This window comes from Sinocyclocheilus rhinocerous, unplaced genomic scaffold (genome assembly GCF_001515625.1).
Source record: "Sinocyclocheilus rhinocerous isolate Xijiao unplaced genomic scaffold, SAMN03320098_v1.1 scaffold4355, whole genome shotgun sequence".
Lineage (NCBI taxonomy): Eukaryota > Metazoa > Chordata > Actinopteri > Cypriniformes > Cyprinidae > Sinocyclocheilus > Sinocyclocheilus rhinocerous.
In genome coordinates, this window is record NW_015665823.1 from 1 (window position 1) to 15477 (window position 15477).

The window sequence follows — 15477 nt, forward strand, 5'->3', positions numbered from 1 at the left end:
TTTATAATATTATTTTGTATTTTGTACATATATTATTTTATATTATTTTAACTTTTTATATATTTATTTTTATATAAATAAATAACTAACCTCTAAATTCATCCACTTTAAATCACTTGCACTGTATATTAAAGCTAAAACATAAAAAAGATTCTAGATTAACTCACTTAATTTAGCTCACTACTCAAATACTTGGTTATTGGATGATTAGTTGACTAGTCCACATTTCTGGCACATCCCTAATATATTTAAAGGTGGAAAAAGGCAATATAAATAGGGAATACGGAGGGGTGCTGTTGATTTGGAGCTGTGTCTCACTATTAAGTGCTTTTCACAGTTGCATCGGCACCAAGCAAGTGAGAGTCTGTTCCAGTGAGTGTTTGCTCGAATGTGAGAGGGAATGTGTGAGTAAACGAAGAGGGTGAGAGAGAAAGTGAGTGCGATTTGACCTCCCGATCACTTGCTTGCCCATGACAGGATCACATTTCTCGTCCAATCAGCGACTTTCATCCATTTTTCAGCAGTGGTGTTGAACGACAAAACAACTGTGACATCTCGAGCTCTTGTTATGCCTGCCATCTGTTTGATTAGTGTCCCTTTCCATGAATCTCCCCCGAGTGTGTTGGATGTGTGTTTGTGTTTATATATGTGTGTGTGTGGGCCACTCCTATCTTTATTTGATAGCGGAGACCTTCGCTATGTGTTTAAAATTAACCAGCCTTTCGAAAGTATGTCCACGGCAGCAGCGTGCTTGTCATGGCTTAGGTAGCGGGTGTCAGGTGATAGGCCGCTGTAGGGGCTACGGGGTGACGTCTACCCCTCATTCTGCTCACCGCACGTAACCGAGTGTCAGCACAGAGAGAGAACCACAGTCATACTCCTATGACCTCTCACCACCTACTCGAAAAATAAACATTTACAAGCCATTCTAAAATTTGTATTTTTATTTATTTATTTTCTAAAATCTAAAATCACTTTAATAAATATTTTTAATAAACTGTATTATTTAACATCAAAAAATTAATTAAGACTTATTGAAGTCTTAATACTTTTTGGCAGTTAACAATGTGATTAAAATAGTTAAAATATGTACATTTAATTAAAATAAATGTTGAATATTAAAATGTTATATATATATGTGTGTATATATATAGTGATAAAAAATATATAAAATAATACAAAATATATATGTATAATTAAATGAAATATATATATATAACTAAAATGTTTCACTATAGTTAATATATAATGTAACATAATTTATGATGTTAATATTATGTGTATATATATATATATATATATATGAAAAGTATACATCATATATATTTTAAATGTCAAAAACATAAGGGAACATTCTTTCATTGTAAGAATGTGAGGTGAGAGGGGTCATATGATGCGATTTCAAGTTTTCCTTTCTCTTTGGAGTGTTACAAGCTGATTGTGCATAGATAAGATCCCTGAAGTTGCAAAGACTAAAGTCTCAAAACCAAAGAGATATTCTTTATCAAAGTTAAGACTCTGCCACGCCCCCTAAAACGGCTCGTTCTAACACGCCCCCACATATCTACCTCACTATGTGGAAATATTTGCATAATGCGGCCCAAATGTTCACGCAAAGAAAGAAGGCGTGGTTTCAGTAACCGCAGTTAGTGTTGAAGCAGCCATGTCAGGGAGACGCTGTGTGTTTCTAGGCGAAAGCAAACGCACTTTATTTGGCCTTCCGAAAGTAGATGCATTTAGGAATCTTTAAGATTACTTACAACAGAACAGCAATGCATTTTATGGATGACCGTTTCGTGAACCTAGGAGAGGAGGTATTTCTGACTTTGCTATGGACAATCTGGCGCTTCTGAATCAGCTACTGTTTTGTTATTAGTTTAAGTATTTGCTATTGACTGTTCAAATGCGGAGTTTTGCGCATCGTGTGTGTGTGTGCGCGCGCGTGTGTGTGTGTGTGTGAGAGAGAGAGAGCGCGAGAGAGCGAGCGCAAGAGAGAGAGAGAGTTAGAGAGAGCGCGAGAGAGAGAGAGAGTTAGAGAGAGCGCGAGAGAGAGAGAGAGAGCGCGCGAGAGAGAGAGAGCGAGAGAGAGCGCGCGCGCGAGAGAGAGAGAGAGCGAGAGAGGGGCTCACATCACAAACACATACAAGCTTCATCACTGTGTCTGTCACGCGACTCTGTTCCCCTTTCGGGCTCTGTCTTTACATTTATTTTGAAAGATGAAGCTCGAGATTATGGTAAGGGGCGTTACATTTCCGACAAGTGCTTGTGGTGTTCGGCCAATCACAATGCACTGGGTCAGCTGGCCAATCAGAGCAGACTGCGCTTGTCGGAAGGAGGGACTTTGTAGAAAACAAAGCGTTTGAGAGAGGCGGGATCTTTAAAAAGGCATCATATGACCCCTTTAAAATCGACTCAAATTATAAAATTTATATAGCATTTTTCAAAAATTAAACTTATTGTAAGGGCGGAAAAAGATTAAGGTAGAACATTGAGATTAACAGAACTTTGTGTCTTTAGTTTCTGTGTGGTAATTACTTGCATCATAAAAGAACAATTAAGACAGCAGTAATTATATCTATATTTTGAATAATTAATAGTCCACCTGTAAATTGTAGTAAGTGTGTGTTGAGAGTAGTTTGGGTAGATTCACTGCCGACTTCAGCCGGGCCAGCACTGATTGATGTGCCAGAGGGGACGGAGGGAGCGCTACTGGACGAGAGTGATGGAGAGCAGCAGAGAGACGCACTCAATACAGAATTGCCTCCTTGCCCGTCTGGGTTTTGTCAATTTCTCAGACTTCAGGAAGGGAGGGAAGAGGAGAATCGGGCCAGGACCGGTACCCAGCGTGTAATAACGCCTCGGAAGGGAAAGTGCTGACTACGGCCGGGCTTTGATTCCAACTGACAGAACCTTTTCAAGTGTTCATTACTCACTCGGAGACATCAGACCCCGTCCATAGCAAACACAGACACTTGCACACACACAATCAAAGCCAACTGTCCGCCAGCCCACAGGTTTCATTCTGTTTTCTCTTTGGACTTCCCCACTCTACAGGCACCAAAATGTTCCCCCTCAGAACCACATCCAGAGCTCAATCGAAGAACGCAGCTTCCTATATGGTGTCTAGCTGGTCCAAACGTGGTCATTAGTTGGTCCAGATGGACCATTGGCTGATGGACCTCATTTTGACCTGGTAGACCATGTTGGTCAGGCTAGATAGGTTTGGTAGACCACCTTAGACCAGCAACAAACTAGCTATCTAGGGCTGAATGTTGCAAATTATCATATCATATTTCAATTTAAATTATTTCTTCTCAAATTTTGCAATAATAGTTTAATAAGTATGTTAATCATTCTCGTACTTCCACAAAACCACATGAATTAAGACACGCCCCTTTCTCCAAAACTCCGCCCTACAAAAAACTGTTGAAACTTATGAAAGATGGAGCAAGAGGCCAGCAACACGTTACCTGAGATTAATTAAAACAAACGCTAACAAAATAGCATTCTGACAACAAGCTACCTGATAATGAAAGTGAATTTAGCGACAAGCTAACGATATTGAATTTGGTGTTAAACTTGAACAACTGGTTTCAACTGCCCTGTGAACATGAAAAAAGTATGGACAGGCAATCAAAGTGACTTCAGATGAACTAAAATATCAGTAAGTCAAAATGAACGCTAACAAAATTGCATTCTTTCGCGACAAGCTAACTGCTAATGATGTTGAATTTTGTGCTAAACTTGAACAACTGGTTTCAACTGCCCTGTGAACATGAAAAAATGATGGACGGGCAATCAAAGTGACTTCAGATTAACTAAAATATTGATAAGTCAAAATTAACGCTAACAGAATAGCATTCTTGCGCAACAAGCTAACTGCTAATGAAATTGAATTTGGTGTTAAACTTAATCAATTGACTTTAACTGCCATCTGAACATGCAAAATGATGGACAGGCAGTGAAAGTGACCAGATAAGCAAAAATATAAAAAAGTCAAAATTAGCACTAAAAAAATATAATTCTCGCGTGACAAGCTAATTGCTAATGTAGCCAAATTTGGTGCTAAACTTGAATGATTTGCCTTAACTAGACAGGCAATCAGTGTGACTTTAAATAAGGTAAAATATTGATAAGTTAATGTCTAAAGTGTTGATAAGAAGTATTAGCGATAGCTAATATTGCGATAGCTAATGTTCTTTTGATGCTTTCCAGCAGCCTGTGACAGTGAGTGAGTGTATGTGTGTGACTTAACTCCATGTTTGTCTGCTCATCCTATTATCCGTCGCTCCCTTCCCTTTTCCACTACTTTCTGTCTGTTTATTCTGTCATCGACTCTCTCTCGTCTATGTCATGGTCTCGGGTGAGTAGTGTTTGGGTTACTCTGGGCTCCACGTTCATCTGATGAGTCCGTCCCAATGACACCGTATGTTTCCACTCCGCTCTGTCTTCCACCGCTGTCAGAAATTGAAATCATTTGACTCATTGAAATTGATCTTCTGAAGCATTCTGTGCTGAACTTGTGAGTGTGAGGAGAAAATGAGAACAGCTGAATGGGGAATTTTTGCACTCGGTGTGTGTGTGTGTGTGTGTGTGTGTGTGATGAATGAAGACTGGAAAATATTGGTAAGCTGTGCTAAATGTGCTTAATGGCTTCTTCCTTAAAATCTCTTATCATATTCGTATTGAAGTAGCAACCATCTCTTCCTGGTTTCATTGACCTCTTCGTTGAACTTTCCGTGACCTGAAGTGACCCTTTTAAAAATCAAATCCAATCTCTAATGGTCATTGATGCTGGGAAGAGATGCTGTCTTTCCATCTTGTTTTCTCTCTCTTTCTTGCGCCTGAAAGGGGAAGGAGTCTGCGAGGGCTGGAGAAACCAAGGATGACTTCTAATCACTCACACGCACACAGAAATGCACCAAAACACATTCACCTGCACATTTTACCTCCCCATATATAAAAACAAGTTAGATATAAAGCAGATAACTGCAATATATCTTGTTGATAGTGGAACACCTTGAGCTGTGTGTGGTTATTATTATTATTATTAAATTTAATATTATTATACATTTTTTGTTTGTATTATTAATGGGAAAGGCACTCAAACAATATTTTTAATATTAACATTGATATTGTTTTATTTAGGAAATTCTATGCAGCAATATTTTAATGTTTAATATTTAATGATAATAATCATTTAAAAATAATTAAATTATTATTATTATTATTGTTATTATTTAAAATGGGAAAATATCACAAAATATTTTATTAATAAATATTAACATTATGAATATTAAGGATATTCTGTGCTGCAATATTTAAAATGTAAAAAATAATAATAATAATAATAATGCAGAACAGAATATACTAAATAATATAAATATCATTAATATTAATAACAATTAGTATAAATAATAATATTTGGAGTGTCTGTCCCTCAAATCTCTTTTTTTCATCCTTCAAATTTATATAAATTTTTTATATATTGTAAATATTATATAATTTTTTTATATATATTTCTCATTGAGAAAGTGTAAATCTGGTGGGCACTAGCAAGTGAATGAGTATTAAATTTTAAACTGCTCAATAAACATTTAAACATAACAATTTTGCAATTTCATAATTCTGGAATGAAATGCCATACTTAAAAACATGCACCATCAAATACACTGTATAAACAGAATATTTGATGTAAAATCTCTCTAGATAGACTTATTTAACTATAATTGGCTCATAATAAGTGCGATGGCCTCCGTATAGGATCGGAGGCTGTGGGGGGCGTCCCACACACCAGTGCTGCTATGTAATCAGAATGAGATGTGTGGACAGAGCGAGGAGAATGAGGGCCGCCAGCTAAAACCATTAATACAGCTTTAGCCACACATGATTGAATTGCACCGGTTAAAGTCATTAACTAGCGTCTGGATGAACTTGTTCCTCCGGGGGTGGTGGGGGTGTGAGTGGACTGCTCTCAGGGAGAAATAAGACATAAGACCAGCGCTTATATCCTGTCCCAGTGCAGAAGAATGGACTAAACGCTTTGACCGGATGACAAATGGGCCAGCGGTGCCTCCTAATTGCCCCTTCTATTTGCAGTTCATTCTTATCAATTTGCATTCCTAACCTCAAGCGGCTAATCGGCCATGGGTTTCCCTCACGTCTGTCTATTTTTACCCCGGAGCGAGAGGTAGAGTGAAGTGAGGCAGAATGGGAGCACTAATGCCGGAGGGAGGATTTGAACTAACGTGGCTGAGCATGCACTAACAGACTTCAGTCATTCTCAGTTAGCTCATGTTAGCCTGTGCATCTGAACTGTTGCTCGCATTAACCCCTGCCAAAGCACAGCCGCCTGGCAGACTGTGAATGTGAATACTGTGTGCTTTGCATCCCTAACTCCTCTTCCCTCCATGTCTGTTCAGCTTTCTCTTTCTTTTTCTCCACCACATCCTGTTTCCCTCATCGCTACGTCATTTCATCCCACTAGCCCACGGGTAAGGTGCATAAGATACTTTAAAAATGGCCTTATGGTTTTTTTTTTCTTCTTTTTTTTCATTTTTAGGCGCCATTTTTACCATTAACAACTAACCTTGCACTCATCGCCACTAATTTGAACCAACTGAAAAACTTTTAGTCCTTTAAAGGAATATCACGGGTTCAGAGCTACGCTGAACTACACAGCCCCTAAGGGGGACATGGTGATGAAAAAAAAAATGACAGGGAAAGAAAAATTATATTTATATATAATTATAAAGTTTCTCTGGGAAACGGCAAAGTTGTGTGAACAAATGCAGTTTCTTGGGGAAAAGGCAAAGTTTTGCAAGCACACGCAGTGTTTCATGGAAGGACGCAAAAGTTTTGCGAGTGAGCATAAAGTTTCTCTGGGAAACGGCAAAGTTTTGTGAGCGAGCACAAAGTTTCTCTGGGAAACGGCAAAGTTTTGTGAGCGAACACAAAGTTTCTCTGGGAAATGGCAAATTTTTGCGAACAAATGTAGTTTCTTGGGGAAATGGCAACGTTTTGCGAGCGACCGCAAAGTTTCTTGGGGAACGCAAAAGTTTTGCAAGCGAGCGCAATGTTTCATGGGAGAATGCAAACATTTTGTGAGTGAGCACAGTTTCTCGGGGAAATGGCAAAGCTTTGCAAACAAATAAAAAGTTTCTCGGGGAAACGGCAAAGTTTTGCGAGCGAACACAAAGTTTCTTGGGAAAATGGCAAAGTTTTGCGAGCGAATGCAAAGTTTCTTGGGGGGACGCAAAAGTTTAGCGAGTGAACACAAAGTTTCTTGGGAAAATGGCAAAGTTTTGCGAGCGAACGCAAAGTTTCTTGGGGGGACGCAAAAGTTTTGCGAGCGAACACAAAGTTTCTTGGGAAAATGGCAAAGTTTTGCGAGCGAACGCAAAGTTTCTTGGGGGGACGCAAAAGTTTTGCGAGCGAACACAAAGTTTCTTGGGAAAATGGCAAAGTTTTGCGAGCGAACGCAAAGTTTCTTGGGGGGACGCAAAAGTTTTGCGAGCGAACACAAAGTTTCTTGGGAAAATGGCAAAGTTTTGCGAGCGAACGCAAAGTTTCTTGGGAAAATGGCAAAGTTTTCAAGCAAATGCAAAGTTTCTCACAGAACACAAATGTTTTGCGAGTTACCTCAAAGTTTCTCAGGGGGAACGCAAAGGTTTTGTGAGAGAACACAAAAGCATAACAATGCAAGTATATTTTTTCCACATCACCATGCCTCTTTAGGGGTTCTGTATTCAACTGATAGCATTTGTGGCGTAATGTTGATTACCACAAGAAATATTTCGACTCGTCTCTTGTTTTCATTAAAACAAAAAAAAATGCACCCACATTACTTCATCTGTTAAAACTAGTTTATTATTTGAGCTCTAAAGCTCTTTCAATAATTTTTACCTGTGTTTTATGGGTTTAACAAATTGTCACATTGTTTACATCTCTATACATTGAGTATCTTAATTACAATTTGGCCCCATTTACTTCCAATATAAGTGCCTCACTGTAGCCCAGATTTTTGAAAACAAGGGACAACTGGAAATCATTTTTTAGTGGTGATCAATACTATACTATGCTATCAAATAAGCTTGTACTGAACCCGGAATATTCCTTTAAGCTCGCCCTCGAAAGTCTGATTGGACTTGTTTTTACATGCACAAACTTACACAGAAGATGAATAACACTTACTTTTATTTTGAGAAAGGTCATGCCTAGTGCGCATGTCTGTTGACATCAAGACATCAGTACACTACATACTCATGTGATCTTGCGCTGCACTGGGAGAGAGTCATCGTTCGGCCCCATGTAGTGTATCCTGTGCCACCCGCTGGGCCTCACAGTCTCCCCTGCTGTCTTGACCCCCTTCCACTCACCCACCCACCCAAACAAACCACACCAACCCTCCTATCCACTCTCTCTCCTTTGCGCCAGCCTGTATCTCCATGACCTTGCGTTATTAAATTGCACTTATCAATCATTCTTGCCAGGGATGCCATCGCCTACCACATTAAAGAAGTCAGAGAAGTCTGGTTTCAGCAGCCTTGTGCCTTCGCAGACCGCTTCCCCTCGAACGGCATTCACACACCATCATCGACCTGTCATTACAGGACCCAGAGGTGAGGTCCCAACACCCCACCCTCCTCCAACTGCACCACTCTTTCTTCCCCAAGCTCCTTATCCCAGCCAGCAGTTCTCCCACAATCCTTCAAATCCCAGTTTCCTTCACACCCCACACTGTCACCTTGTAACACTAGACCGGACGAGCAGGAACCTGAAGTCTGAACGGACTCTGTATGAAGGGGCGTTCACACTGACAGCGATTTGTAGCGTCAAAGCATCCAGTCGTTTTTACAAGTTGGAGATGCAACCAATTTGAGTAGAGTTTAGCTTTATGCAAATGATAAGGAACACAATGTGGATATGGACTGGGATTTTTTTTTTTATTCACAAGCTCTTGATTCGATTTGATTCTCATTAGATTCTGATTCAGTTTAAATTCAGTTCTGATTCAGTTAGATTCGGATTCAATTCCGATTCATTTCGGTATATTTCAATTACAATGTCTCTGAGCTAATGCTGTAAATTATACAGCGATCCTAGAAACATTACAAAATGATTCATTTTAAAAATGAGCAACAAAGCCCAAAATTGGAGGTTCAATTGCCGTTTAATTAATTTAATTAATTAATTTATTTGAATTTTATAATCAGCACAACCAAAAACTACTCTGTGAAGTTTTAAGTAAACTTTTAAATGTATTTCTTGCCTAAAACTAGTATTTTATTAATGTGTAATTATAAAAAAAATTACATGAAGCTCACATATTTATTATATATACATATATATATATATATAAATATAAATATAATTATACTTGTCACAATAAGCAATGTAATTTAAATTGTACTTCAATTGGGTCACAAAGATTTTTTTGATTTATTATATCTATTTATTTATTTGTTTTTGTTTGTTTCTTTATTTATTTATTTGCTTACTGACTTAAATTATTTTATATAATATTCCATCATGGAAAGTAATGATAACTTATATAATTTATTAAAGTAACTTAAGTAACTTTTACTAAAGTAACTAACGTAAAGTAACTAAAAGTAACTAATGTTAATTCAGTAAGCGATGTTTGCGGGTTTTGATTCACTTACAGTAATAGTATTTTTATGATTATTTGTTTGTGAATTGGACTACACTGGTTGCGCTGTATGTTTTTGATTTACTAAAAAGCGCTAGTTAAAAATAATCTTGTTTTTGTGTGTATTTTGATTTGTTTTGTTTAAGTGTTTTCTCAGTATTTTTGCTGTCAGTGTGAACTGGGCTTGAGGCAGTGCAGGTAAAATCGGATCTAAAAGGATCTCTGAGTGTGACTTACACATGGCTTGGTTTTCCCAGCGAACGAGGCTTTATCAGACAGAGGCCTGGATCAGGTTATCACGACCGTATTGTCACTGGCTGTGAATGGTTTTGTCATAGATAAGGACGGTTTTTAATCAAACCCAAAGACGCGCAGTGAGCGGCTACATATTGTTGTCTTCACGTGGTTATTGTGAGGAAAATAAACTCCTGAATGGCTTGTTTGTGGTTTTCCATTGCATATTCAAAGCACATTTTGTCTAGTGTTTGACAACCTTTGTGCAAAAGTAAAGTTTTGTGTGGAAATTTACCTGTTTTTGCTTTTTCTCTGTTATTAATATTCTTCATTTGCTGGATGTAAAGCCAAACGGCATCAGTTACTTTGAATATGTTGAAGTAGAAACCACAACTTAATTTGTGAGGCTATTAGTATTAAATCACGCTTGGAAGTGGTATCGCTGTCATGTGAATATTTTATGCCCATGTGGACACTAGGCGCAAAATGGGCAGCGATTTCATATGCATACGGGGCGAGGATTGTCGCCTCTTTAAGAGTACTTCCTAAAAGCTAAATCCATGAATCTATGATTGATTTAAAGTGCCTCCCTCTTTTTCAACACGTTAGTCAAACCCGGTTTATGCGGTTAGGTGGGGCGGCCGGAAAACGTCTTTTTATATATATATAAATATAAATATAATTATACTTGTCACAATAAGCAATGTAATTTAAATTGTACTTCAATTGGGTCACAAAGATTTTTTTGATTTATTATATCTATTTATTTATTTGTTTTTGTTTGTTTCTTTATTTATTTATTTGCTTACTGACTTAAATTATTTTATATAATATTCCATCATGGAAAGTAATGATAACTTATATAATTTATTAAAGTAACTTAAGTAACTTTTACTAAAGTAACTAACGTAAAGTAACTAAAAGTAACTAATGTTAATTCAGTAAGCGATGTTTGCGGGTTTTGATTCACTTACAGTAATAGTATTTTTATGATTATTTGTTTGTGAATTGGACTACACTGGTTGCGCTGTATGTTTTTGATTTACTAAAAAGCGCTAGTTAAAAATAATCTTGTTTTTGTGTGTATTTTGATTTGTTTTGTTTAAGTGTTTTCTCAGTATTTTTGCTGTCAGTGTGAACTGGGCTTGAGGCAGTGCAGGTAAAATCGGATCTAAAAGGATCTCTGAGTGTGACTTACACATGGCTTGGTTTTCCCAGCGAACGAGGCTTTATCAGACAGAGGCCTGGATCAGGTTATCACGACCGTATTGTCACTGGCTGTGAATGGTTTTGTCATAGATAAGGACGGTTTTTAATCAAACCCAAAGACGCGCAGTGAGCGGCTACATATTGTTGTCTTCACGTGGTTATTGTGAGGAAAATAAACTCCTGAATGGCTTGTTTGTGGTTTTCCATTGCATATTCAAAGCACATTTTGTCTAGTGTTTGACAACCTTTGTGCAAAAGTAAAGTTTTGTGTGGAAATTTACCTGTTTTTGCTTTTTCTCTGTTATTAATATTCTTCATTTGCTGGATGTAAAGCCAAACGGCATCAGTTACTTTGAATATGTTGAAGTAGAAACCACAACTTAATTTGTGAGGCTATTAGTATTAAATCACGCTTGGAAGTGGTATCGCTGTCATGTGAATATTTTATGCCCACGTGGACGCGAGGCGCAAAATAAATTTAATATGCATACGCGGCGAGGCTTCTCACCTGGTTTTGGCTTTTAAGAGTACTTCTTAAAAGCTAACACCATGAATCTATGATTGATTTAAACGGCCTCCCTCTTTTTCGAGACGTTAGTCAAACTCGTTTAGGTGGGGTGGCCGGAAAACTTATTTTTCTAAAACCATTAAAGATTATTTAAAACGCCTAAATCTGTCCTCCCTTTCAATTGACCGTGCCACTTCGTAACACTTGCTCTTCCCTCCTTATTCAAACTGGGTAAAGTGGAGACCTGTTGCATCAAAAAAAGCCTTTATTATCACCTTAGGTATTATTTTGATAATCCACCATTCAATGAAAGTTGGCAGCAATGGGCCAGTGGGGAAAAAAGGTTGCGGAGAGCAAAAAAAAAAAAAAAGATCAGTGAACCAACGCGATTTGCAAAGTGGAACTAATCCGGAGCCTTTTCTATTATGCGCGGGTGGCGGCACAATGGCAACAGAGGAGCCGCGCTCAACCAGCTGCTGGAGTCTGCCTCCTTTTCAGCGCATCATTATCATTTCCATATTTGCTTTGGGAGGTATGTGTCCACTGGACCCCCCTCAGACTAACTTTTAGGGCCACCCACTACCTCTGCAGCTGGCCTATGCCTCTTTTGCCATCAGTCACACCATTAAGTAATAGAAATAGAGGTCAAACAGGTACTTCTATCTATCTATTCATTTATTCATGCCTCATGTAACTGTCATATATTTCATTTCCATTAAAATAATTATGTATATTAATATACTTATGTTTAAAATAGTATGCAATTTTTTTTTAAATATTAGTCGTTAATAATTGAATAAATAGGTATAAGTATTTATTATTAATGATTAGTAATAAAACAATACATAATAATAATAATACATGTTAAAACAATAAATAATAAAACAAACGGTATAATTTATAATTAAATAAAACAAATACTACAGACTACACAAATTTACAGAACACATTAGGAAATATATAATTTTTAAAAACAAATTTAAATTTAATAAAGCAGTTGGCTTTATTTATTAATTATTATTAATTTTGTTTTGTTTTATAATTTTTTTGGCCTCAAGTAACTATATCAATGTAACTGTATAACTATAATATTGCTTCATGGTCAACTGTATTAAATTTCATTTACACTGAAATAAAATAATTAGCACATTTAAATATGTGAATATAAATACTTATGTAAATATTTAAATACGTTCATACACATATTTTATAATTTTTTTCTTTGTTTTAGAATTTTTTGGCCTCACGTAACTATATTAATATAACTGTATTATTGCTATATGGTGAACTCTATTAAATTTCATTTACATTGAAATAAAATAATTAGTATATTTAAATATGTGAATATACATATGTAAATATTTAAATACATTTATACATATAAATTACTGTATTAAATAAATATGTATTAAAATGTGTATTATCAATAATGAACAAAATAAAATAAATAACTATAAGTAATAATAATATAAAATAAAAAAATTAAGAATAAAACATAATATATAATAAAATAATTGAAACAAGTACAAACTATAATAATTTAACATTTGAAATTTTAGTGTGTATTGAATCCTGACATGCATGAGTAACAGATTTGTCCTGAACAATGGCTCAAGTCTAGTCAGTTATTCACATAGTCTGCTATTTTTTTTCTGCTGTTACTCATAGTCGGAGGCTTCTATATATATTTACTTTACACCTATGGTGATGTTTCATCTAAGTTTAATGGTGCAGAGCTTAAACATTTAGCCACAACAAGGCTGAGTTTTGTGCCCCAGATTCTCTTTGACCGTTAACATAATTTGATGCCGCATATTCTTGAACATGGTGGCGCCACACTTGTGAGAACGGCCCGCTGGTTAATAAAGCACAAAGAGAAGTCATTTCTAAGGATCAGACTCTTCTCCTGGGGCTCCCATGATCTCCTGGTGTCTGTAGTGAAGACAAGGCTGCTCTCGAAGCCTCTGTTCTCGCTCTCACGCTTGTGTTCTGGTATTAGCCTCATCACCACCCCTTTTTAATTCATGAAGCCTCTTTTAGCACATCAGTGGGGTTTTCCCCATGCGCTACATGAATATTAAGGCGCAGGAGACAGTGTCTTGCATTTAGCGGAACGGGGAACATTGAAGACGGAAGAGTTGACAGGCCTTGAGAGTGAATTATGTCGTCCAGCAGCTTTGGCAACTCGAGACACGGTCAAACTTTGTTTGCTTGCAATTTTCCGTCCAAATAACCACCATTAAATGAATAAGAACATGACAAGGGAGCAAGCCATTTAAGTAATTGGCTATCGTTCCACAACACTTAGATTCTGTCAGTGAGTGAAGAAGAAAAAAAGTGTTTTTTTCCTCCTCACTAATTGACTGGGGCAATTTGCATAATTGAGACGGTAGGTTTCGCTGTAGCTGACGTAAGCTGGTTACCAAACCTGTAACGCTGATCTACGGTTCGTTTGGCTCTAGAGAACCGACTCTGTGATGATTTAAAGGCAGAACAGGTAAGCATTTGTCCTCGCAAGGGCGAATGATTGACGATATTTGAAAAATTGTTTTGTTTGGCAAGGAGAAACGTCACGAAAGCCGTCCAGTCTCAACATGTTGCCTCCAGATAGATGCGGCGATGCCAGTTGGATCCACTTCTTAGAATAACTGAGCAGAAACCATATGCTGCTCAAGTGTTTCATTAAGTCAGCTCTTGGATTGCAGCTAGCATCCGTGAATTTCATGGAAAAGGCCGTTTATTGCCATCTCTGGGCAATAAACGTTCTGCTCTGGCTACATTTGGTGCACTCTTTTATGAAAATATAATTTAAATTTAGCCAGTATTTTGTCATGTCATGTTAATTTTTTTTTGTGCGTTTTACTGATTCTAGTCAACAAAAATAACATTTCAGTTGATGAAAATTAAAATATGGATGGATGGATGGATGGATGGACAGACAGACAGACAAGATAGATAGATAGATAGATAGATCTGCTCCAAGAAATGTGCTGGTGCAGCCTTAGTCTGGTCTCTGGTCTGTAATTTAAAAGAGTTTGAAGTACCTGTTTGACCTCTATATTTCTATTACTTAATGGTGGGACTGATGGCAAAAGAGGCATAGGCCGGCCGCAGAGGTAGTGGGTGGCCCTAAAAGTTAGTCTTAGGGGGGTCCAGTGGACACATACCTCCCAAAGCAAATATGGAAATGATAATGATGTGCTGAAAAGGAGGCAAAGTAAAACATTTCAAAAGTTTTTTTGTTTTAATTTTGATGGTTAGAGCTTACAGCTCATGAAAGTCAAAAATCCAGTATCTCAGAATATTTGAATATTTCCTAAGATCAATAAAAAAAAAAGGATTTGCAAAACAGAAAAGCTCAAGTTCTTTAAAGTATGTTCATTTATGCACTCAATACTTGGTCGGGGCTCCTTTAGCACAAACTCCAGCATCAGTGAGGTGTGGCATGGAAGCGATCAGCCTGTGGCACAACTGAGGCACTATTGAGCCCTCAGCTCATCTGTATTGTTGGATCGACTGTTTCTCATCTTTCTCTTGAAAATATCCCATAGATTCCATATGGGGTTCAGGTCAGGCATGTTGGCTGGCTAATCAAGCACAGTAATATCATGGTCAGCAAACCACTTGGAAGTATCTGCCTCATATTCATAATTTCAACCATATTCTCAAAACTATAATTTTCAATGACTTCATATTCAAATTTTTGATCACTGGCAGCTTATTCACCACATCCAGCATCAAATGACAGTGACATTTATATTTCATTGCATATAGTAATTGCTCTGCAGTAAAGCCATTCAAATCAGTTCAATTTTTGCTGATGATATTCGTTTGTTTTATGCCTGCCGTAATTATGAGTGAAACGTCACGTCAT

General features: G+C 37.2%; 1 protein-coding gene across 1 annotated transcript in view; it reads left to right on the forward strand.

The window, feature by feature from the left end:
* The first annotated feature begins 5674 nt into the window (after positions 1 to 5674).
* The window catches only part of LOC107731539 (nuclear factor 1 A-type-like), a 37647-nt gene continuing 27844 nt past the window's right edge, over positions 5675 to 15477 (forward strand). The window contains exons 1-2 of the mRNA XM_016542653.1: positions 5675 to 6494; positions 8493 to 8621. Of these exons, the coding sequence (XP_016398139.1) occupies positions 8495 to 8621 (127 nt within the window). The 5' untranslated portion in view covers positions 5675 to 6494; positions 8493 to 8494. The remainder of the gene's footprint in view (positions 6495 to 8492; positions 8622 to 15477) is intronic.